The sequence below is a fragment of the Orbicella franksi genome, chromosome 4, assembly GCF_964199315.1.
Source record: "Orbicella franksi chromosome 4, jaOrbFran1.1, whole genome shotgun sequence".
Classification (NCBI taxonomy): Eukaryota; Metazoa; Cnidaria; class Anthozoa; order Scleractinia; family Merulinidae; genus Orbicella; species Orbicella franksi.
Genome location: NC_138148.1, coordinates 21,856,214 through 21,880,405, shown reverse-complemented (window position 1 = coordinate 21,880,405; position 24,192 = coordinate 21,856,214). Strand labels below are relative to the sequence as shown.

Below are 24,192 nucleotides of genomic sequence, written 5' to 3'. Positions count from 1 at the left end.
CTAAGGGGTTGACCCAGCTGGTAGGTCCCTCTACTTTTTCGATAACATCAAGCTTCAGTAACTCTTCCAATTTCTCCGTGACTTTTTCTCGTCTACTAAAAGGAATTCTGCGTGGGGGTTGAGCAATTGGTTGTACTTTTTCATCAATGTGTAACTTGAGCTGGTACCCTTTGAGCTTCCCCAGGCCCTGGAAAACTTTGGGAAACTTTGCCCTTAGGGAGGCCTTTCTATCTGCTTGTTTTGGATTGTCACTAGCACCATCAGATTCAACATCACAGCTGTTAACAGGGATACCAACCCTTAAAACACCAAGCAACTCAGATGCATCGCGGCCTAATAGCGTCGCAGCTTTGCCAAGCATAACATAAAACTCAACATTCAGGGACTTTTGGGTTTGTGGCACACGTACATCAAGATTACATTTTCCTTTGATTTGGAGTGGCTCTTCAGATGCATAAGCAAAAACTCTTTTGTTGCACTCCAACAATTTAACATTACCCCCGTTACAAGGTTAAATACTTCTTCGGACATTAAATTACAACTAGCACCAGAGTCTATAATAACGTTCATAGTCTTATCTGCAATCTCCAGCTTCAGAGTGTTCCCGTCATCTGTCTCCCCAGTGTAGAACACGTAGAAATCATCCTTCCTTGCGGAGTTTCCAGTAGTCACGTCTTCGGTTACTTGGCGTACATCACGTTGGCCCTGTGAACTTCCTCCTCTTCATCCACGGCTTTGCTTTCTTCCAGAGTTTCCACGGTATTCGTTTCCACAACCACGACTCGAACTGCAACTAGAATCTCGCCCTTTACTCTGTTTGGAGTGACAGCACACTTCGAAATGACCCATGTTGCCACATTTCCCGCATTTGTGGTCACGCGAACGAAGACATTCCTTCGCGAAGTGTCCCGCTTTATCGCACCGCCAACATTTTCCCCCTTGTTTGGCGTCTGGAGATATGTTATTCACTCGGCCATCGCGGATAAGAACGAGGGCTTCTTTGTCATGGTATTGACTAACGATTTCCAATAGTTTGCTCAATGTAAATGTTTCTTCGCAATACAACTTGGCCTTGAGGTTTTTGTCTTGAATGAAAGAAATCGCACGATCTCTCACCTGGTTGTCCCTTTCACCGTCGTATTCACAATGTTCGGCTAATTTCTGCAGGCGTGTGATGAAATTGTTAATGGTTTCTTCAGCGGTTGGTTGAGCTGCGAGAAACGCCTGTCTTGCCATCGGCGCGTTTTTTCTCGGTTTGAAATGTTCGGATAGGCTGTCCATAGCTTTCTCGTAATCCTTCGCTTCGCCTCGTTTGTCGGCAGGAATTGAGTTATTAAAAACGTCTCTGACTTGGGGCCCGGCGAGGTGAAGTAGAAGCGCCTTCTGTGTTGGGTCGCTGATTCCCGAGGCAGTCACATACAATTCGAATTCGTCTTTCCAAGTTAGCCATCGTTGTGCGAGTGTAGCTGGCTCACCCACAGCGTTGAATGTTTGTAAACCTGGCAGTCCGCTCAAGGATACGGCCATCTGTGCGAGTTTTCCACTGTTTAAACTCGTTATCCACTTTTTATCCGGTTTTCCTCGTCGCCAAATGTGGTGGTTCGGGCGCAAGTAGACCAAAAGAGCTTATACAATAACAACAACAAGATTTATTTCTGCTCCCATTTCTCCGACCACATGCTTCGGTAAATCGCATCCCATAATAGACCAGTGATCATGTGACTGACACGTCACAACAGAAACACTACACTGACGTAGCTGATTGACCAGTCAACTTGCTTGTTGGTTATCTTCTGCAGACTTCAAGCAATCATCAACATAGAAATTTCTCCTCACTCTCTGAATGGTGTCTTTGTCAAAATATTCTGCAAAATATTCTGTCTTGCAACATTTCTTTCTCGATGCTGAACTGCTAATCATTGAATTCCATTTCACAGAAACATACGAAGATGGCATGAAACTGGATACGATTTGTAGTATGGCTTGACTTACTTGGCCTACCAAGTGGGCCATTGATGGTCCATCCTTGCAATGTTTGCACAGCATATGGATCACCATCTTCACTTCTCTGCTTTTTTGAGGCTCAAGAGCTTTGGGCACATTGCCTATGAGCAATTCAATATCGGCATCGGTAGAAGGTTTCAGGTTTAAACACCTTTCCACTTCTCTTCAAGCAGGGATGTCATCAACTGTGACTGGGAGCTTGACTTTTGAGAAAACATCACAGTTCAAAGACGTTACGTCCTTGCAGGTCAAGAAACTGCCAAATTGACCCCCAACCCCCAGACATAACAAACCTTGATGCAATGATTTAAAACAATTAAAAAAGACTGATGTGATGTAATCCATATGCTAAAACTGCGCACCACGAACACATTTCTCTCAGTATAAAACCTTATTTTTGTTACCTAGCTGTGTAAAGCAAATTACTGATTACGTGCTTTGTGACCATGCCACATAAGAGGTGATAAAAATTGTCACGTGTTGAATGTACAAAAAAAACAAATATCTTTTTACAACATTTCATTGCCGAAAAAAACGTGCTTTAACGGCTTTACGTTTTCAAACGGAATTCTGTTTAGAAGCCATTTGAAAGAAATTTGCATTCATTCAAACAACCTGGGTCTTACGTGATCTGCGAGAGAAGACAATTTTTGTTCAAAGCACACACTGAACCACTGCTTGTGTAAACAAATGAGAACTACGATGTTGTCAATTTCTTTAAAAACTTCTCACAAAGTTATTGTTAGAGGTGAAGAGCTCTTGCAGAAAATAATTATATTTTGCATTTCTAAACATACGGTAATCAAGGAATCTTGAAAGTCACCTATAGAAGCTGAACTTCCTAAATTCTACCCTGTTTACAATGCAGTTTAATAAACATTACCAGTATAACTATGGTTGTGATAAGCACAGACACTGTAAATGATTTTCTGAACACTGAAATCTCATCAGTCTGCCTTGTGCATTCCTCTTATTTTGAAGAGAATCCACTGAATAAAAACTTGAGGACAGCAGCATGCACTGAGCTTGAATAGGTAAGATCATGTTGTTGTGACACACTGAATTTGCATCGAGTTTAAAACATCACTGATGCGTGAAAACTGAGTCACGCTTTTGCCATGCATGCATAGTCCTGTGCTTGTTTTCGTCGACTGAGAAGCTTGCTTGTTTTAAAATTTGGGTTACACTTCCCAGTAAATATGTTGTTTCTTTAACCTTTGCCACAAGGGACACTCCGAACAGAAAAAGCCATTTCAAACAAGCTCATTTCATGTGGGATTTCACACCACTACCACACCGCAGGTCTGGGACTCTAGGACACATCGCAATAATAATTGTAAACAGTGAAATTTCCTCCATGTCATCGAAAAAGAAAACTAAGTGAACCCAGGAGACGAAAATGTACTGTTGCCAAACTGTTGTTGCTAAAGGCCTTATCTCTGTCTCAATCTGAAAAGTTATTTTGAGACATTCTTGATTCACACGTTGCTTGCACTTGACCAAAATCTTCCACCATCAGTTATAAAAATCTACCAAATGATTTATTCGTGAATGAAAACTCTCAGCAAGAATGACTTCAACAAGGTTTAGACTTTTTATGGAGAAGCCGCAAGAAGTGGTCAGCTTGCGGAGGCAAAAAGAAGTTCTTGCATGTGCATTATTTTTGGGCTGTACTGAAAGACAAAGAATTGACAAGGACTCCCATAAACGACTGTGTATATAAGAATTCAGCTTTTTTGATCTGCTTCAGCAAACTCAGTTACGAATGTTCTCTGCTTTTCAAGTTTACTTTCTTTAGCTTTCAGTGGTGAAATTAAGTAGTAACAGGAGCAGTTTCAATGATTAAAAGCCATCCATTTGAAATTATTTTTAAGTGAGATGTGTAGTGGCACAGCACCATTCAAAATAAACAAAACGAATTATAATCATCAAGTTTATAAGCCGTTAGTGACTGTTCATTTGAAGATTTCATGAGCTGTTCGAATGTTTAGATCACCCATTCAAAATTCTTTTATGAGCCATTCGAATGGTTTAGATACCCGTTTGGAATTTTTTATGAGCTGTTCAAATGGTCTGGTTACCTGTTCGGAATTTTTTATGAGCCCTTCGAACAGTTTCATTACCCATTGGGAAAGTGTTATGAGCCATTGAAACGGTTAGGCTCTCTGTTCGCAATTTTTCCTGAGCCGTTCAAACGGCTAGGCTACCTGTTCGGAATACTTAATCACCCGTTCAAACACTCGTTGAAACCCGTTTCCAATGGCTTGGTGACCCGTTTGTAACCCGTTCAATGGCTCTTCTTTTCACCCGTGTAACGGAAAGTCGTTAAAGCACATTTTCACATGAAAGGTCACATTTACAAGACGGAGAGATTTCATAGCATGAATTTAATCTTTCAACTTTTTGAAAATGGTTTTTCTCCATGACATAGTACTTATGTATGCATAGTACTAGGCCTGTCCCGATTGTGCTGAAAAAATTGCCAAAAAGTGCTCAAAACACGACAAAAAAGTGCTCAAATAGTGCTAGATTTCTATAAAAAGTGCTTGAAATTTAGAAATAGTGCATGAAAGTTGCTCACAATTGTGTTTTGTTTATTTCCTAGCAAATGTTTATACATACTCCTGTTTTTATCAAACTTTTAACTCTCAATTTTCTAATATACTGAGGTGACCATAAAGTATAACAACATTTGAGGAACAAAAATTGACTAACTTTTTGCCGTATTTCTTGTAATATTAGCCAAGCCCAGCTCGTGCTTCTTAGATTTTGTGTGCCTCTCAATAGAACTCTTCTTGTCTCTGAGATTTTCTCTGCAGGCATTACATCTAAGTTCTCCTCCCACTACAGCAAAGTGTTGACCTCGGTACTCTTTCAGACACTCCCATGCACTCACATTAGTGGTTTTAGCGCTTCCGCTCTGCTAATTAATTCCTTTGTTGGTAGGCAATTTTCAATTCCATGCTATTGATGTGGCTTGTGGTGCACTTAACAATGCTCCAGAATTTACTGCTACCGTAACTGGGTCAATTATGTTTTCGTCTTCAGACTCGCTGAGCTGATTTGTTGCTTCTATCTTTATACTATTTGACTGGTTTAGAAACAGTGCTATACAACACAAACAATGCTTTCGTCAGCACCTGCACTGAACAGAAAAGAGCGCTAAAAGTTCTGAGAAACACGAAGTCACAAACCCACGGTTAAAAGGATCATAGCTCATGCATTTCCATGACAACAGTCAGCCAGTCAGGTGACAAGGTGGAATTATTCATAACTCATGATAACAGAATTACTCGGCTTTACTGAAAACATTTCAAGGACAAAATATTGCATTTAACGTATGAAAAATTGTGAAAAATCTGCTGAGATGTTTCCTAAAAAGCCAAAAAATGCTCGATTTCTGTTCAAAAGTCAGTTAAGTGCTCAAGAGTGCTGGAAATGTTAAATAGTACTCCAAATTCGAAAAAGTGCCAAAAAAATACCCAGCACAATCGGGACAGGCCCACATAGTATTTATGTCTTTTCCCAAGCTTGGGCACTGGGTGAATCCAACTTAACGAGTCCACTGAATGAAAATGGCTGTTAATTCGCTCCAAATGCTCCAGAAAACCATCATCCATGATGTATTTGAAATTTCGAGGCGATCGGAGCATTTGAAGCGAATTTACAGCCTTTTTTGTTTAATGGACCCATTGAGCCGGGGTCATGCAGTGCCCTACCTTGGGAAAAGATGGAAGACAAAGCAATGAGGCTAAAAACCACCTAAATGACCATAAATTGGCCTAGAAACCTCATGAGAAAAAAGAAAACATACTTGAAGCATGGTAGGTTTATTTTTATTCATAATTCTTCATCTCTTTAAGGCTTTAGAATATAACCATTCACAGACCCCATACTCCCTATATTTTGATTGCTACAAAACCTGAGAACTAATCTATGTGTTGCGAGCTTGGGTGACCTGTGGTATTACCACAGGCTGCAAAACTTTGTTAGAAGCAAATATAATGGCTATACCAACTCTCAAAGGGAGGTGGGTGCCTTTTCCAAGAGAGTATATATCATTTGGCATTGATCTCTCACATGAAATAGTTAGATACAAGACGTCATACAACTCCTAAATCCCCTCCCCAGGTGGGGTACTCCCCAAAGTTTTGGTGTGGGTGTATGGCCAAAACCTTGAAACCCTTCCAAAATCTGTGCTTTTCCATATCCAATTTCAGATCTCTGCCAAAAATCGATACCCAGTTTTCAGACCTATGAAATTAGTACACAGCTCTAATATATGACCACCGCTAACCAGAAAAGGCCCCTCCATGTAACCATTTGAGAGGGTCTTCAAATTTGCCAATGTTGCTGCGGAAATAATATTTGGTTCCTTGTAACCAAAATACCCAATGCCAAGCCAGAACGAAAAACACACCCTATTTCAGACATAAACAACTCAAACACCATACCCTTTTGGGCTGCACGTACCTTGGACACCCCATATTGGGGAGTTATCCCCTCCCCCTCTCCGTTCTGAGCCCAAAATACATTTAAATGCAGTTCCTTTGCCAGGGAAATTTCTGTGCAATATTTTATGGGTCACATTTGGATTTAAATGTTTCCATATCCTATTTCGCTTGAAGTATGTTACAAAGTATGTTCAGAGAGCTTTGAAATTAAAATTATGTGTTTGAAAAGTGTTATGTAATCTTTCAATTTGTTATTCTCTTCCTGGGGTGGACTCCCATATAAAAAGGACAGGGGTGCTCATTGGAATGTTTGAAAAAAACTCCTAAGAGGTACCAAGACCCTGATTTCTGGGTGTGGCTTGAATTTTTTTTCACCCTTAAGAAGTACCAATTCTAAAGCAACACTAACTGACACCAACGTTTTTTGTGTCAGTACAAAGGTACTGCAAAAGCTCCTGCTGTAGGACCTTTTGATGTTGAACACCCTAAGAGGTAGCATATCCACTTTTTAACCCCTAAAAGGTAAGATGAGCACCCCCGTACCTTTTATATCAGAGTCCCCTCCCTGGATTCTCTCACCCATTTTTGGCAACACGTGACAAAATCCTAAGAAGTGACTGCTGTGTGACAGAGAATTTAATCGACATTGGACGCCACTACATTTCAGCATGAGCGTGGAGAACAGAACATAAGGATTTTGGTTTAGCAAGCAAGGATCTGATGCTGGAATGCTTCATGCTGGAATGCTTCACTACTTATTACTTGATTAGAACAAGGGATAGGCATGAGGTTGATTATCTTGGAGACATAAGTTGAATGTCAAAAAGGAGATGATGTATTTGGCAGATTTGTACTCCACACATCAGAATATTTGACAACAAAAGTGGATTCTGAGTACACCAGTACTTAATATGTGCAGTGGCAGTTCTAGGGGAGGCGTCTGGGGGACCCTAACCCTAACCATAACCCTGGCATCCCCTTATTTTGGGTTACAAGAAAATCACCTAAGGAAGAAAAGCCGGCAGGGCAAACAAAAAAAAAATGGGTTTCCCCCTTAGCTCAAGGTCAGGATCCACCACTGATTTGAATGCAATACCTTACATGAGGTGACCTAAACATGACTTTTCTGCCACAGTTTAAGTCGAAATACCAAGGAAATCAAATGCAACAACAACAACAATAATAATAATAATAATAATAATGGTTTAACAGATCCACGAGGTAGCCCTTCTCTGTTAAATTACTTTATTTACAATTAAAACAAATTACGTTATTTACAATAGTGATGTGTGAAAATATGGGTAATCCTAGCAAAGAAATTTTAACAGATTTGAAATTACAGTAGAATTGATCACTCTGTGAAAATTTCATCGAAAGTCTTGAAAAGGTTCTCTAATCTTTACAGTTTCTAATAAAAAATTGTGTGCATAATTAAGAATTTTGAGAAAGCAAATTTTAATGATTTTAAGTGCCTGGTCCAAACCCACAGAAGTAATATTGGCCTCAAAAGACTTGTAAATCTCTCAACAATAAATTTACAGGCTGAAAATGGAGTCTTATTGTGACGTGGATTGAGCAGACCAAAGTTTATGATAAGGTATAAGTCACTACATTTGGCTTGTTTTTCACCACACTTGGGGTTGTAACTAATCTGTGATTTTTTTGGCAGGTTTTAAAAACTACTTTGAGAAAAAAATCCCACCAGGTTTGAAGGCTTATCGTAGGCTATGTCTGGGAGAAATTTTAAGAATTTTGATTTTTCATAATCTGCCATAACTGGTGCTATGTTAGTGGACATGTCCTCTTAATTATGAAATTTTGTTATTAAATTATGCCAAAAAATCGTCTTCACTACATGTAGACAATCAAACACACTAGGATGTTTTGATGAATAAGTGCATTTGGTCAGCCAAGCCAAGATATGTTTAATTATTAAACACATCAGCAATATTACAGCTAAATGGGTAAAAAATATATGCAAAAGTATCTAAAGTGTAACAAAATGGTTACTGCAATTAAACAGTTCACTTCAGTGTGAATCCTCTAGGCAGAAACATGCTGCAAAAGTTGTGAAGACGAATCAACCACTTTTTACCGCTGTGTGAACCGTTTTGCAATTTCTCTAACCTCACCAAACACATTTGATTTCCCTTGTTGATCACCTTATGAATTGTGACTTTTCTTGCACATTCCGAAGCTCAAATTAACTTGGGAAGTTCGGCAGTCTTCTGAGTGAATTTTTTGGGTATTGTGCCTCCTTTCTGTAGCCCTCATTTGCTCTGCTTCACGGCATTGTTCAGTATTATATCAACTCCAGTCTCTATCAGGCTGATTCACCATAATACATGGCATTGTCTAGTACTGTTTCGCCTGCTTTCCCTAGCCCTGGCCTGCTCTCTTTTGCAACCTTTTTTACCATGCCTGTTCACTCTTGCTCTCTGCCGTTTACTTTCATGTTCTGCTTCAGTTAAAACCTATCTCGAAAATGGTAGATCAACCTTCACTATTGTTTGATGACATAACAAATAGAAATGAGTTTTCTTTTCTCACATTCCACCAAGAGAAGATTACATTGTTGTGTTCCCCCATTAGGGTTACCTTGAGATTCCCTCCTCCTCCCCCAGAGTCTGTATGGATGGACGTTTGTTCATACAGTGATGTCATAACCAAATTTTCTCAACTTGATGGGTTACCAAATATTCTAAGGTATGGGACTCCACTCACTCAGGGCTCCACTCCACTCGCATATGTATGACATACGGATTTCAAACTCAGTTCATCAGTGCCATCCAAATTGCCACTGTTTACTGACAATCCATTTTCCAAGTTAAGTGGCTCATAGTCACCTGGATTAAAACTGTTATGCACACTTGAACATTGTTTGGAATTTGCACAATATAAATATTATTATTATTATTTTAGGTCAGTCTTCTCTTCATCCCCAAGGATGCCATCATCTTAAAAAACAGTATCACAAAATACTTTCTCGGCCTCTATTTGACTATTTCTAGACTGTATGGTTTTTCTTTGTAGTTTCAGCCAAAGTAGACTTCATTGAAGTCAGATGAAGTATAGTGTAGCACCATCTTCTGCATCATTTATAGAACCATGACATTTTTAAGACAGCTTAGGTGAATTCAGTGCAGCAGCTGCAGCAATTTCCTTTAATGCTGGTTTGCTTTTGCTGTAATGCATGGCTGTTAATTGGGTCAATGGTAGTTGTTGATGAAAACTTGTGCAAAACTTTGACTGAGATCTTGCTGAGATTCTCTGCAAATTTTTGGCTGGCGAGATCTCAAAACCTCGCTGAGATTCTCAACAAGATGTCAAAATCTCTGAGGCCAAACACTTGCCTGGAATCTCGGAGATTTCTTGGCTAAAAAATTTCTTCCTGAGAATATCAAAATGTTAAAACAAAAAACTTGCCAAGAATCTCATAGAGATCTTGCAGATCCAGTAATCATAAATTTACAAAATTTAGGAAAGTTAACACAATGTCAATGTTGAGAGAAATTCTAGCAGACAAAGTAAGCACATTGAAATATGACTCCACTGTATCAAAAACAATCAGATTTATTTACAGAAAAGATTGTCACGAAAAGCTTATATAGTATCAAATGCTTTCACCTTCAGTTCACATTTTATGAAAGGAAAATTGTTATTATGCTGAAATAGAAATACAGGAGAACTAACCTTTATCCCTAGGTCAATATCCGATTCTTTACTCAAGCAAACAATAATAATAATTAACCTGATTTACTTAACTATATTTGTAAATTTGTTTGGCTTGGGTACAGCTTCATCCCAGAGCAAATGTTGTAAAAAGGTTTATCTTTATCCACTGGTCAAGTTTTGCACTTTGCTAATAATTCAGTGTACACAGTTCAGTCAAAGGTCACTTCAACAAGTCTTGGAAGATCCTGCCATTCTGGTTTGTGTCTTTCCAACTCTTGGCAAGATCTTACCAAGATTTAGAAAGACACACATCATGGCAAGATCGCAGCAATCTCTCAAGCATGGCAAGATCTCAACATTCTTGGCAAGATATAGGCAACCTTGCCACAATCTCGCTGAGATTTAGAAAGACCCAAACATCATGGCAAGATCTTGGTGAGATCTCACCCATCTTGTAAAGATTTCACCAATCTCAGCAATATGGCTGAGATTTAGGCAAAAAAATTGACCAATGAGCAATTTTGTTACCATTAAGATATTTAAAAGCACTTGTTGGGTCACTTGCTATTTGCATGCTTCACTGTTTGATGTGTTGGATTTCTCACTTTTTATTGTGTTAGGCATGTCCATCAAAACAAAAAGCTAATGAGACAATTAACTTAATGTGCTAAAGCTAGCGAGAATAAGTTGTTTTTTTCAAGTGGAAGTGCATGCTGTGAGTGTGTTATCACATTTAGCAGCAATTTTCTCGGGAGGAACATTCTCTCTTCTGAGAATACTTCTCAGTGAGATTCTCAGCAAATTAATGGAAAGATTCCCACTTTGAGGACTCATGGTGGTCAAAATCTCTCCACGATTGTGGCAAGATTCTTGGAAGGTACATGATTCCTTGCAAGGATCTCACCAAAATTTCTATTGTAGTGGGATTTCCAGCACCCAACTTATAGGTGAAAATACCTCCAGGTACCAGCTAAGATCCTGGTGGCTTTTTTAATAGGACAGATTGTCCTGATAATTCGTTGACCAATTTGGTAACTGTGTAATTTCCTGTTAAGTATTGTGCATAGCATAGTATTGTGTAAATGCTACCGCATTGAGTTGAACAGCGGTATTGCGCACTAGGCGCCAGTTTTCCCTCAATGTAGAGTCACGTGACAAAAAAGCACATGAGTTTTGCTGTTCCGAACAAGGCCGAACCTCGGCAGTTTGTAAATGTACTATTTTCGCCTCAGTTCTTTCGTCAAAGATTGTGATTATTCTGAACTACGCACCGGAAGTCTTAAGGCAAGGAAGGTATGGAAGACTTGTGTATCAGATGTAGCGAAATTAAAGATATGGCAGTTCGTTTACAAGCCGTGAGTATGATCTCTTGGTACTTACCGACGGTCACAGTTCGACCTTACAAATGGTAAACATTGGTTATGGACACCAATTTACGGTGAAAGAGTGTTACATTCGAAGAGGATCAAGAAAAGGAACATATTTTGGGCAAATTTGAAATGGAAAAGGAACAAGAAGACTTGGAGTCACTGCCTTTCGAGACGTCACCAGAATGTTCACCACACGCGATATCACCGCTGAACGATATTGAAGAGCTCGAAGGTGCAGAAAACATGTTGGCTGGAGCTGCCATCTGCCGAAGGATTCCCACAGGAAAGGGTAGGGAATTTGAAGTTCGAAGATTAAAAGATAGTCGAAGAAATGCTTTGTTGAATTTAACTGAACAAATGAACAAAGTGCGACCATTATTATTAAGTTTGACGAATGTTGAACAAGTGAGCATAGAATCGCAGGTGTTAGATCAAGTGTTTTCAAGGCTACAAGAAGTGCATGAGCGATATACTAATGCTTTGACTGATGATCATGAGATCAAAGTGGCCCAAGAATGGTTTGATACACACGATAAAGACGTGTTTATCTTCAAGCAGTGTGATTGCATTCCTAAACCAGGCAAAGAAGCAACATGATGATGAAATTGGCTCAATAAAATTACGATTGTCTGGTCGTTCTAAGCGTTCTCTCACTTCCTCATCTTCTTCAAAGTCAAAGTTAATGGAAGCTAAGGCTAAGGCTGCCGCCTTGGAGATTAAGGCAGCATTCTTAGAAGAAAATGTTTACAAGCAATTTGAAATGGAACAAAACATTGATGGCATGAATGATTATTTGGAAACCATGAAAGTGAAATACACCTCAACTCCCATTTCGTCTCAAGCCATTTCTTGTAATCAAGCTACTTTACCAGTTGTATGAATAAGTACTGTTACTGCTGGAAAACTGCAAGTGCCAGCTGTTGTGAATTCAGTTAATACAATTTCCATGGTTACTCCCTCCACCACTCCTATCACAACTAGTGCTGTATTTACAACTTGTGCTATGAATCCATCCGCACAACCCTTCGTTCCTGGAAACCTATTTACAGAAGTAGAACAACCTGAAATACCCATTGTTGCTGAGCAGTCACATGACAAGCAAGAAAGTGAACACTTATCAAGAAGAGATTCAAGTTCTATTGTTAATGACAGTAATGTCAAGAGTTTCTAAAGGTCCAAAAGAAACAAACAGAACTGTCAGAGACGATTGTTGCACAACAAGCTAGAAGTCAATTGCCCTCACATAAACCACCTACATTCTCCAGAGATGTCATGGCATACCCAGCATTCATAACAGCCTTTGAGACTCATAGAATCTAAGGTTGAAAATTCTATTGAGCGGTATTGTATTATTTAGATCAGTATACCAGTTGCAAAGCAAAGGAACTGATGAAGGGTTGTTTGCAAATGAAAAGTGAAGATTCATACCGAGAAGCTAGACGACTACTGAAGAAGCATTTTGGAGACCTGTACAAAATTGCAAGGGCATACATTTTCAAAATACCTAACTGGCCTTCTGTGAAGCCAAATGATGGATCAGGGTTGCAGGAATTTTCCATTGTTCTTGAGCAAGCAAGGAATGCTATGACAGGCATGGCTTACATGAATGACTTGAACACTGCAAATGTTCTTCGTCAATTGTGGGAGAGGTTACCACGACACCTGCGCAGTAAATGGACTGAAAGAGTTAGGAAAATTAGAAGTACCAAGGAACGGATGGCTAATTTCGGTGACTTTTGTCAGTTTGTGTCAGAGCAAGCTGATTTGGCTACAGATCCCATTTATTCAGAAGAGGTGGTCAGCAAATCAAGGGAGACAGATGAGAAATTCCGTAAACCAGGAGATCAAAGATTCAAGAGAGGTAAAGGTTCATGGTTTGGGACAAATATCTCGAAACCAGATGGTGGCACGCGAGACCCTCATTCCCGCAGCTGCACCTTATGTTCCAAGGCACATGATCTAGACGAATGTGCTGAGTTTCTGAAGAAACCTTTAACAGAGCGAAGGAACTTTGTTAAAGAGAAAGGTTTATGTTTTGGATGTTACAGCTCTGAGCACATTGCCAAGCTCTGCAAGAGTAGAAAGTCCTGTCAGACTTGTAGTAAGAAACATCCGACATCACTTCATGATCCCGACTGGAAACAAGAAGCAGTGACAATTGAAGCTCAGAGTGGTGAAGGTAAAGTACAGGAGATTGATGGAAAGAAAGATGGTGGCCAAATCACTAATGCTTGTAACACCATTTGTAATGTGACAGAGGCTGGTGATATTCCTGTGAGCATGGGCATAGTCCCTATCTGGCTGTACCATAAGGACAGTCCCAAACGCAAAATAAGAGTCTGTGCTATTCTTGACAATGCAAGTGGTGGAACTTTCATTAAAGAAGAGTCGTTGGAAAAGCTTGGCGTTAAGGGAACTGAGACTAAATTATTGCTAACCACCATGCATGGCATACAAGAAATTGACACCAAGGTAGTTGACGGATTGGTGGCAGCTCACTTTAGTGAAAATGATGTACATCTAAACACTCCCAGAGCCTATGTTAAGCAACACATTCCAGCAGACCGAGATGAAATCCCTAGACCAGAGACAGCTAGTGGATGGCCACATTTGCAAAAAGTCGTCGAGCACATACCACTGTATATGGAAGATGTAGAGATAGGGCTCCTGATTGGACTTAGCTGCCCTAGTGCAGTATGGCCAAGGGATATCATTCATGGAGAACAGAACGATCCATATGCTGTACGGTCACTTTTGGGATGGCACATTAATGGGCCAATTGAATGCAAAGGCAACGGTGTGGTGCATTGTAACAGAATCCAGATCCACAAGACCAGTGCTGCTTAGGATGTTAGTGGCTACATAGTAGCTGAGAGAAGCGTCAAGGAACAGATAACGCCTCGAGTTGTACAAATGTTTGAACTGGACTTTTCTGAAAGGGAAAACAGAACAGCTATGTCTCAAGAAGATCGTGAATTTCTAAGGAAGGCTGAGGAGGGAATTCATCACCGTGAGGACTTACAATATGAGATGCCACTCCCATTCAGAGAAGAGAATATCCAGCTCCCAGATAACTGCCCTCAAGCAGTTCAGCGACTTGCTGGTTTGAAGAAGAGGCTGCAAGCAAATGACAAGTACCATGCTGATTATGTTAACTTTATGGCTGACACAATAGACAAGGGACATGCTCGTAAGGTAGACTCTGGGAAGTTAGTAACCCAGAAGGGTAAGGTGTGGTATCTACCTCACCATGGCATTTATCACCCGAAAAAACCAAGTAGCATCTGTCTGGTGTTTGACTGTTCAGCACGCTATCAGGGAGAATCACTCAATGACCACCTTTTACAGGGTTCTGACTTGACCAGCAAACTAACTGGCATGTTAACAAGATTCAGACAAGAGAAAGTTGCCTTTATGGCGGATGTTGAAAAGATGTTCTACCGGGTTAAGGTGAAGGAAGAAGATCAGGATTTTCTTCGTTTCCTGTGGTGGCCCAACGGAGACTTGGCAGTGGAGCCTGAAGAATACTGTATGACAGTGCATCTGTTCGGTGGTGGATCTTCACTGGGCTGCTCAAACTTTGCGCTCAAGTGTACTGCAGGTGATAGTGAAGCGGAGTTTGGTGTGAAGGCTGCAGAAATGCTTAAGAACTTTTACGTCAATGACATATTGAAATCAGTGCCGACCAAGGAAGATGCCATAGAACTTGTTCATAACGTTAAGAAGATGTGCGCAAAGGGAGGATTCAACCTCACGAAGTTTGTCAGCAACAGTTGAAGGGTGATTATGTCAGTATCGCCCGAAGATAGTGCAAAGGAAATTAAGGGCCTAGACTTAGGTCAAGACAGGCTTCCCATAGAGAGAGCTTTGGGCGTGCAATGGTGCATTGAATCAGATGCGTTTAAGTTCAGGATAGAGTTGAAAGATCAGCATTGTACTCGTAGGGGAATGCTGTCAACAGTCAGCTCAGTCTATGATCCTTTGGGATTCATAGCACCTGTCATCCTCGTTGGAAAGCAGATATTGCAAGAAATTTGTCACAGCAACAGTTGGGATGACCCAGTCCAAGGTGATGTTCTTGCCCGTTGGGACAAGTGGAGAAGTCAAATGCCCCCCCTAGAGTAACTCAACATTCCAAGGAGCTTCAAGCCCCCTGACTTTGCTCAGATTGTCTCAGCGCAACTGCATATGTCAGATACCTCAGAAACTGGATATGGGCAATGCTCGTATCTACGCTTAGTTGATGACAACAATCAGGTACATTGCTCTTTTGTCATGGGCAAGGCACGCGTTGCACCAAGGAAAACAGTCAGCATTCCCTGGCTAGAACTAGCAGCTGCTGCTGCTGTCTCAGTAAGAGTGGCTGATGTGCTCAAGAACGAGTTGGATTATGAGAGAATAGAAGAGTTTCATTGGACGGGCAGTAAGGTGGTTCTTGGGTTCATCAACAATGAGTCTCGAAGATTCCATGTCTATGTAGCAAATAGAGTGCAGTTGATACGAGATTACACTTCACCAGCACAATTGCGATACGTAGAGTCGGCATCAAACCCAGCAGATGAAGGTTCACGAGGTCTGAATGCAAGTGATTTTCTGCAGAAATCACAATGGATCAATGGTCCAGGTTTCTTGTGGCAAAGTGAAAATCACTGGCCAAAGCAAAGTTCATATGAAGATGAAATTGACCCCAGCAGTCCAGAAGTGAGAAAGACCACTGCCAATTCTACCATCGTAGAAGAGAGGAAAGACATGCTGAGCAGGTTAGAAAGATTTTCCAATTGGCAAAGGTTGAAGACAGCGATCGCTTTATGCATGATGTACAAACAGCGGCTGAAAGTGAGCATAAGCAAAGCAATTAGTGGATCTTCAGCGAAAAAAACCTCTCAGAACAGTGATCGAAATAGCGATTATACAAGTTGTTCTGTTGTTGTACCTGTTATGGTGAACGACTTGGAACAGGCCGAAATAAAAGTTATCAAGTTAGTGCAAGCTGACGCCTTTGAAAAAGAAATTACAGTCTTAAAGGGCCTTCAAGCTGATGGAAAGCGTGAATGTCGACAGGAGGATAAAGATAAAAATGTTGCAATGAAGAGAACCAGCAGTCTGCATACACTGGATCCATTTTTGGATAGCAATGGGGTTCTAAGAGTTGGAGGACGGATCAAAACCCCTATCATCTTGCGGAAAGCTGGCCATGTCACAACACTGATAATCCGTCATGTTCATGAGAAGACCCAACATAGTGTACGAGGTGTCACGTTGAATGAGCTATGCACAAACGGTTATTGGATCATTAATGGGAATGCAGCTGTCCAGCATTTCATCTCAAAATGTGTCAGTTGTCGCTATCTTCGTGGAAGTACTGGAGAACAGAAAATGGCCAATCTTCCAAAGTCACGTCTTGAGCCTGCGCCCCCATTTACATACTGTGCAGTAGACTATTTTTGACCATGGCATGTTAAGGAAGGCAGGAAAGAAGTCAAAAGGTATGGAGCCTTATTCACATGTATGGCTAGTCGTTCTATCCACATTGAAGTAGCACACTCAATGGAAACAGATTCATTTCTACAAGCTTTACAGCGTTTCATTAGCTGAAGAGGGCCCACAAGAGAGCTCTGCAGTGACCAAGGAACTAATTTTGTGGGAGCAGACAACGAGTTGGAGAGGGCGCTCCAAGAAATGGATGATGATCAGATTAAGGGAGAGCTTCTAAAGGATGACATTGACTGGGTTAGGAACCCCGCCACAGCAAGCAACTTTGGAGGAGTGTGGGAAAGGCAAATTCTGTCTGTGCGAAACATTATGGTGGCACTCATGAGAGAACACAGCCACAGTCTGGACAATGAAGCGTTGAGAACCTTAATGTGCGAGGCCGAAGCGGTTGTGAACAGTCGCCCCCTTACGGTTGACACCTTGAGTGATCCACTTTCACCACAACCGCTTACCCCAAACACCCTTCTAACTGGCAAATCGAAGCTCATTCTTCCACCTCCTGGAAAGTTTCAAACAGAAGATGTCTATTGTTAGCGACATTGGAGGTGTGTGCAACACATTGGTAATGAGTTTTGGGTCCGATGGAGCAAAGAGTACTTACAGAGCCTACAAGTAAGAAACAAATGGACAAGACAACATAGAAATTTTACCGAAGGTGATGTATTGCTGAAGGACAACAACACATGCAGAAACCAGTGGTCTTTGGTTAAAGTGCTCACTACTCATCAAGACGATCAAGGTCAGGTCAGATCAGTAACTGTCCGAACTTCAAAGGGATCCACACTGGATTGACCTATTAACAAGCTGGTTCTTCTGCTAGAGTCATCACAAGAGAGACTGGGAATCCCTGACGAGGAGCCATACGAGATTAGAGTGAATTGAAGTATAAACATTTAGCAGAGACACTGTAAGATCTAGATACAGAGACATAGAATAGGATGAAGGACTGTTTTGTTTAAAATGACGAACATTTTAGAGGAGCCATATAAATGCTACTGCATTGAGTTGAACAGTGGTATTGCGCACTAGGCACCAGTTTTCCCTTGATGTAGAGTCACGTGACAAAAAAGCACATGAGTTTTGCTGTTCCGAACAAGGTCGAACCTTGGCAGTTTGTAAAGGTACTATTTTCACCTCGGTTCTTTCGTCAAAGACTGTGATAATTCTGAACTACACGCCGGAAGTCTTAAGGCAAGGAAGGTATGGAAGACTTGTGTATCAGATGTAGCAAAATTAAAGATGTGGCAGTTCGTTTACAAGCCGTGGGTATGATCTCTTGGAACTTACCGACGGTCACATATTGAGATATATAAGATGCTAGAAAATGGAGCAATGTTTTCCCAGGAAAAAATTCAAACCAATGTTCCTGGATTTTTGTGGAAAACATGTGGTGCAGAGGGTGTATAAACAAAATCAGACCTAATTCCCTGTCTGAAGCTCCAAAACTAAGGGCTAATAAATTTTCGATACACATGGTTTGGATGAGTGTTGATGTAGTGGGGGTGATGACATGTGAAACGAAAGAGAATGTATCAAAGACCAGAGAGCAGGTACATGATGATAGGTATTTATGATCTGCCTGGAACAAAATGGAACAAATATGAACTTCTCTGTACTCATAAAATAATGTTTCTTTAGACAGACAGCTTTACTTTAATCACACATTAAGGGTCACTGTGGAAGCAGCTCAATTGTTTCTTTGTTTCATTTCTTTTAGTGCTGGAAATTTGTGACAAATCTTATGAATTCACCATATCAGAGGTAATTACAGTAACGGCAATAGTAGTAAGGACCTTAAGATACAAGGACAGGAAAAGCAGTGGATGTGGGAAACTTTTGCAGGATCTGTCTTGTAACCAAAGACTACATGCTTAAGATGTGTATTTTCATATAGGACAGCGAAATCAATAGCAAAAGCTTTTCACACAACCAATGATGACATCCTCTATAGATGGTAGAAATCTTATCTTTTTAAGCCTTATTGATGGTAAAGAGATGACCCTGAATTTATTCTTCTTTATGTATATGAGGCAAATGTCTCTGTCAGTATTCAATAATGAATCTAGAATATCTTTATGAAGAAATTACATGTATACATGCAAATGATCTGATAAACCTGTGTCAGATGGCTTTTTGCCACCAGAGCATTTGAGAATCCTGACTTTAGGTGTACATATAATATTCCCAGCTTAGTCAATCAAACCCATTTGAAGTGAATTTCAATCAATCTGAATCCATGGATTGAGTTCGGCAATCAAACGAAGTTGAATACACAAAATTGGACAATTGAACTCAATCTAGTGCGTGATTTGCAAACTCTTGATTTTTGTAAAACTGGTGTTGAAAAGCAGTAAAACATTTTAGGAGGCTGAAATACCCTCAGTATAACATGTGTTTGTGGTGTTTCTCAGACCACATAAAATGACCTTTGTTCAAGGGAATTTATTCACCAAACAATCGAACACAATCCATTGGAATGTGTTCAATTAGGTTCAGTTGTCAAACTTGCTCAAACACAATTTCATGGATTGAATTCAATTGGGTCCAGTTTGTTTGTTTCACTCAATAGATGCTTTCAAGACACTTGTGCAAAATTATCTAAACTGTACTTAACACTGATTTATTCTTGATGCATATTTTCTTTTGCTCTTCCACAATTACATCCACTGGTGACAAAAACATGAGCAGACAAGGAATATAGTATCACATTTTCCACCATATTATTTTTACTCTACAGTCACAAAAAAAAGCAAACTTAATAAACATTTTCGTCAACATAACTGACAATAACATGGATTGGAACAGTTGTTAAACCAAAACAAGAGTGAAATACTTACATTCTTGATACCATGGCTAAGTGCTTGGTATGGCATCCTTGATGAGAAGAGGATGGCAGAGAGATGAGTTGAGAGTTCTCTTGCACAGGCCTGGTTGTGTAAATTTACTTCCTGTACCTATCCTACACTAGCTTGTCCTGTCCTGATATATTAAGGTCCCTAATTATTGGAATGATGATGATATCTGCATTATTTATAAAGTAGGAAGCTTAAGTCTCAAAGAGATGTAAAAATGTCTTCTTCAGTATTAGAGATTTATCACTCTCTTTGTGGCTTCAACAGAAGTTATAATAATGGTGTTAAATAGAATTCATCAGTTTGCAACTTATTATAACTGTCATAACTGTGTGTAACAAATTAACAAATTATTTGTATAGGCATAGCATGATTTCATTGGTTATAGTGTATACTTATTTCTTTCTTTCTTTCTTTATTTATTTATTACAATTTAATCACATCAAATCAACAAAAACAGAGATCCAATAAGGGTAGTCCTTAAAGGAGTCATACACCCCACACTCAGACAGTCCACCTACATTATAAATATATGAAAAAAAATTAAAATTAATATATTATATAAGCTAACCAGTTCAGTTGGTATTCATTAAGAAGCTCATTACACCATGCTCAAAACTTGAAATACTAAGCACTGATCTAACTATAAATGGTGGCAAATTCCACATGTCTACAATACAATTAAAAAACTATGCTGAAAAGTGTTTGTTCAAGCATTGTTCTTCTTTAAAGTAAGTCTATCTTTTTGTCTCAAAGGGTACCTAGCAGTATTAGAGTAAAATTGAACATATGAATTAAGAGATACTAAAGCAGGATCAATCATTGTACTGTAGGATAAAAACTACTGATTGTAAAAAATAACAGCAAACAAGTGAAATTATAATGGTGATAATCAACAGATAGAAATACCAAATATAATTTTCATTAATAGTGTCACTTTTGTTTAGTGCGCAATAATTTTAGAATCATTATAGTTTGATGCTGGAGTGATGCACTAAACAAATAACTCTCAGAAGAAAGATGTAATCAGGAAACAGAGATGATTTGTAGTTTTTTGTACCAAGGTAATTAACTTCTTTTTGGTCCAACAACTCAGCTGACCTTAACTCCTCAAGGACAAAGTCAACAGTGCTAAAAACGTTTTTCTTTGGTGCTTGATTGTAATCCTTTAAAGCATTTTCATATGACATCATTAAAAGAGCCACCAAAGTTTTTTATCCTCATCAAGCATAATTGAAGGGTTGGTAAAAACCATGCTAAGTGACGATGCGGGTGAATTTTTTTTGGTCAAAAGTGCCTAAATTTTTGCATATGGTCATCAATGTAATAGAAGAAAATTGTTGTGTATTTTTGTTGCTGGTTTTTGCTTTGTTTTTAAGCTATAACATATGCAAAAACACTTGGCTTTTCTTAGCTGCGTCTTTAGGAGTTTATTTGTTGAACAAATCTCAAATGAAGGGCCTCATTCTCAGTAAATTGACTGACCTGGACTTTTCTCACTCGTTTGCACATCGTTGGAAGAAAGTCTCCCTGTGACAAAATAGCTTTCTCTGGAGCAATGAAGGTGGTGTCTTATTAATATGATGTGTAAATGCAGCTTTTGTTTATAGTGTTTGAAGTCAAAATCAAATCCTGCAGTATCAGTTAGCTATCTTCCTTGGAAGTTGAAGAATAGCATAAAAAGCAGGAATCTGGGAAACATTGTTTAGATCGGTTATTGTGATGTGGAACAGAAAAGAGATGGGATGCTTTAGAGCTCCGTCAAGTAACAATTGAAGTGTTCTTTTAAAGTACATATTTGCATGCCTGCCTGCCTGGTTGAGAAGCATCATAGAGCCTTGATAAACCCGTGTCATGTATTTGGTTTATTTCGATCGAAGCACATGGAACAGAATGCGCATAAGTGCGCATGCTCATAATGTCAACCGCTGGCTCAATACACTACAACTCCTCCCCCTTAAGCCAGTCTCGTACCCCAAAAGTTCAACACAACATGCTATTCTTAAAATAAAGTCAGAGCCTTAGAAATGGGCAGTTCAATGTTCAAAGGTCCAGTCAAGCTGGGGGCTTCCTCTCTCTGGTAGGGTATCTTCTAACAGGAACATGTTCAATCTGGCTTGGCAGGCTGCTAACTGAAGGTTTAGCCCCTGGATTGGATGGCTGAAAACACGTTTCCCATGGGACGGTTTCTGTCTGCTCAGGCGGCTCAGCTACTTGGTCACCGTGGCATTCAACTGGGGGCGGGAAGAGCAACGGCTGGATAACTGGTGTATGGTTGTCTGCAACAGTAACATTGGAATCTTTGATTTGGTCTGTGTGTCGACGCCAAACTAAGTTAGGCCCAATCTCCACTTCATAAGACAGGGGTCCTAGTTGTGCATGCACAATACCTGGTACCCACTTTGATTTTCCATTGTAATTTCGTGCTATTACTCTCTGGCCAATGGAAAAATGCCGCGTTACAGAACCACCCTTGGCGACAGACTGGTCTATCTGACGGTTGTTTACCTGGACGCTGAGATCTGGTTTTAAAAGGTCCAGTCGAGTGCGTAATCTTCTTCCCAAGAACAACTGGGATGGTGGCTCTCCAGTGGTTGAGTGGGGAGTGTTCCGATAAGCCAGCAAAAATCTTGCCAACTTAAGATTCAAGGATTTCACTTCAGTTTCGCTCTTCATCGCACTTTTGAAGCTCCCCACACCGCGTTCCGCCAACCCGTTGGTGGCAGGGTGGTAAGGTTCTGACGTGATGTGTTTGATTCCGTTTCTCTTAAGGAATTGCTGAAACTCTTCTGATGTAAATTGCGATCCGTTATCGCTTACCAACTGGGCTGGTATTCCATATCTGGCAAATAATTTCTGAAGGACTTCAATGGTCTTCTCTGAGGTTGTACTAGTCATTCTCTCTATTTCTAGCCATCTTGAATGTGCATCCACTACCACCAAGAACATGCTGTTGAGGAACGGACCTGCAAAATCAATGTGAATTTGTTGCCAGGGGGACGAAGGCCACTCCCATGCGTGTACTGGTACTGTACTGGGCTCTCTCTGTGTTAGTTGGCAACCTGAGCAGGACTTAACCGTCAGTTCAATTTCCTTGTCGATTCCAGGCCACCAGATGTAACTTCGGGCGAGGGCCTTCATCGTCACGACCCCCATATGTCCCTGATGCAGTTCCTCGAGAACTTGAGGGCGCAACTTTGGAGGTACTACAACTCTTATTCCCCACATCAGACAGCCTGATTGTAATGTGATCTCATCTTTGCGAACAAAATAGGGGTTGAGTGCAGGAGCAGTGTTGTGTGGCCAACCTTTGCTGGTCATCTCATACACTTGAGCCAAAACAGGATCTCTCTGTGTTTCTCATCTCACGTTATCCACTGTGACTGGCAGTGGATCAAACTGCATCAAATTAAATACACCCACAGGGTCGACAACTTCTTCATCTCTGGATTCCTTTACGAGTGGAAGGTGGGAAAGACCATCGGCATTACTGTGAACTTTAGTGTTCTTGTATTCAATTGTGTAATCATAGCCCGCCAGGAACAAGGCATAACGTTGCAGTCGAGCTGCAGTGACTACAGGGATGCTTTTCCGCGGATGAAAGATTGACGTTAAGGGCTGATGATCTGTGTACAATGTGAAAGAGCGGCCAAACAAATACATATGGAACTTCTTTACCCCCCAGATTATTGACAAGGCTTCTTTGTCAATCTGTGCATACTTTTGCTCAGTTTTGGTGAGTGTCCTTGAAGCAAAAGCTATGGGTCGCTCGGTACCATCGTGCATCACGTGAGATAGCACCGCTCCAATACCGACAGGGGATGCATCACAAGCAAGCCTTAGTGGTAGGCTGGGATCATAATGCGTTAAAACTTGCTCTGACGTGATCATTTCTTTCACTTTGTGGAATGCTATCTCGCACTGTTCTGTCCATTTCCACTGATGATTCTTCTCCAAAAGTTGTGTCAGGGGATGTACTACTGTCGACAGGTTAGGCAAGAACCTGTGATAGTAATTGATTAGCCCGAGAAAAGATCTCACTTCAACTACATCGTTTGGACGTGGCGCATTCAATACTGCTTCTACTTTCTCTGCTGACTTGTGTAGGCCATCTTTGTCGATGTCATGTCCACAATAAGTTATCTTCTCCTTGAAAAACTCACATTTTGCCTTGTTTGCTCTCAACCCATGAAGCTGAAGCCGTCGTAGAACTTCTTCTAAGTTAGCCAGGTGTTCTGCGTCATCCTTGCCAGTAATGATCATATCATCAAGGATACAGCTTGTGCCAGATGTTCCTTCCAGCACTTGATCAATGGTGCGCTGCCAGATTGCAGGTGCTGATGT

General features: G+C 40.4%; 1 protein-coding gene and 1 pseudogene across 8 annotated transcripts in view; one reads left to right on the top strand and one right to left on the bottom strand.

Moving 5' to 3' along the window:
- Window positions 1–24,192, bottom strand: part of LOC145484910 (uncharacterized) — a 437,829-nt pseudogene that overhangs the window by 216,350 nt on the left and 197,287 nt on the right. The gene's annotated exons all lie outside the window — the stretch shown is intronic.
- Window positions 1–24,192, top strand: part of LOC145484906 (tRNA (32-2'-O)-methyltransferase regulator THADA-like) — a 656,511-nt gene that overhangs the window by 551,784 nt on the left and 80,535 nt on the right. For 5 of the 7 annotated variants that reach the window (XR_014049105.1, XM_081463530.1, XM_081463528.1 and 2 more), the window contains one exon: window positions 18,714–18,757. The exons of the other annotated variants lie outside the window; for them this stretch is intronic. Coding sequence is in view for 4 of the 5 variants with exons in the window: in XM_081463530.1 (XP_081319656.1) it covers window positions 18,714–18,757 (44 nt within the window). In the remaining variant the exon portion in view is untranslated. The remainder of the gene's footprint in view (window positions 1–18,713; window positions 18,758–24,192) is intronic. 7 annotated transcript variants of the gene reach the window in all.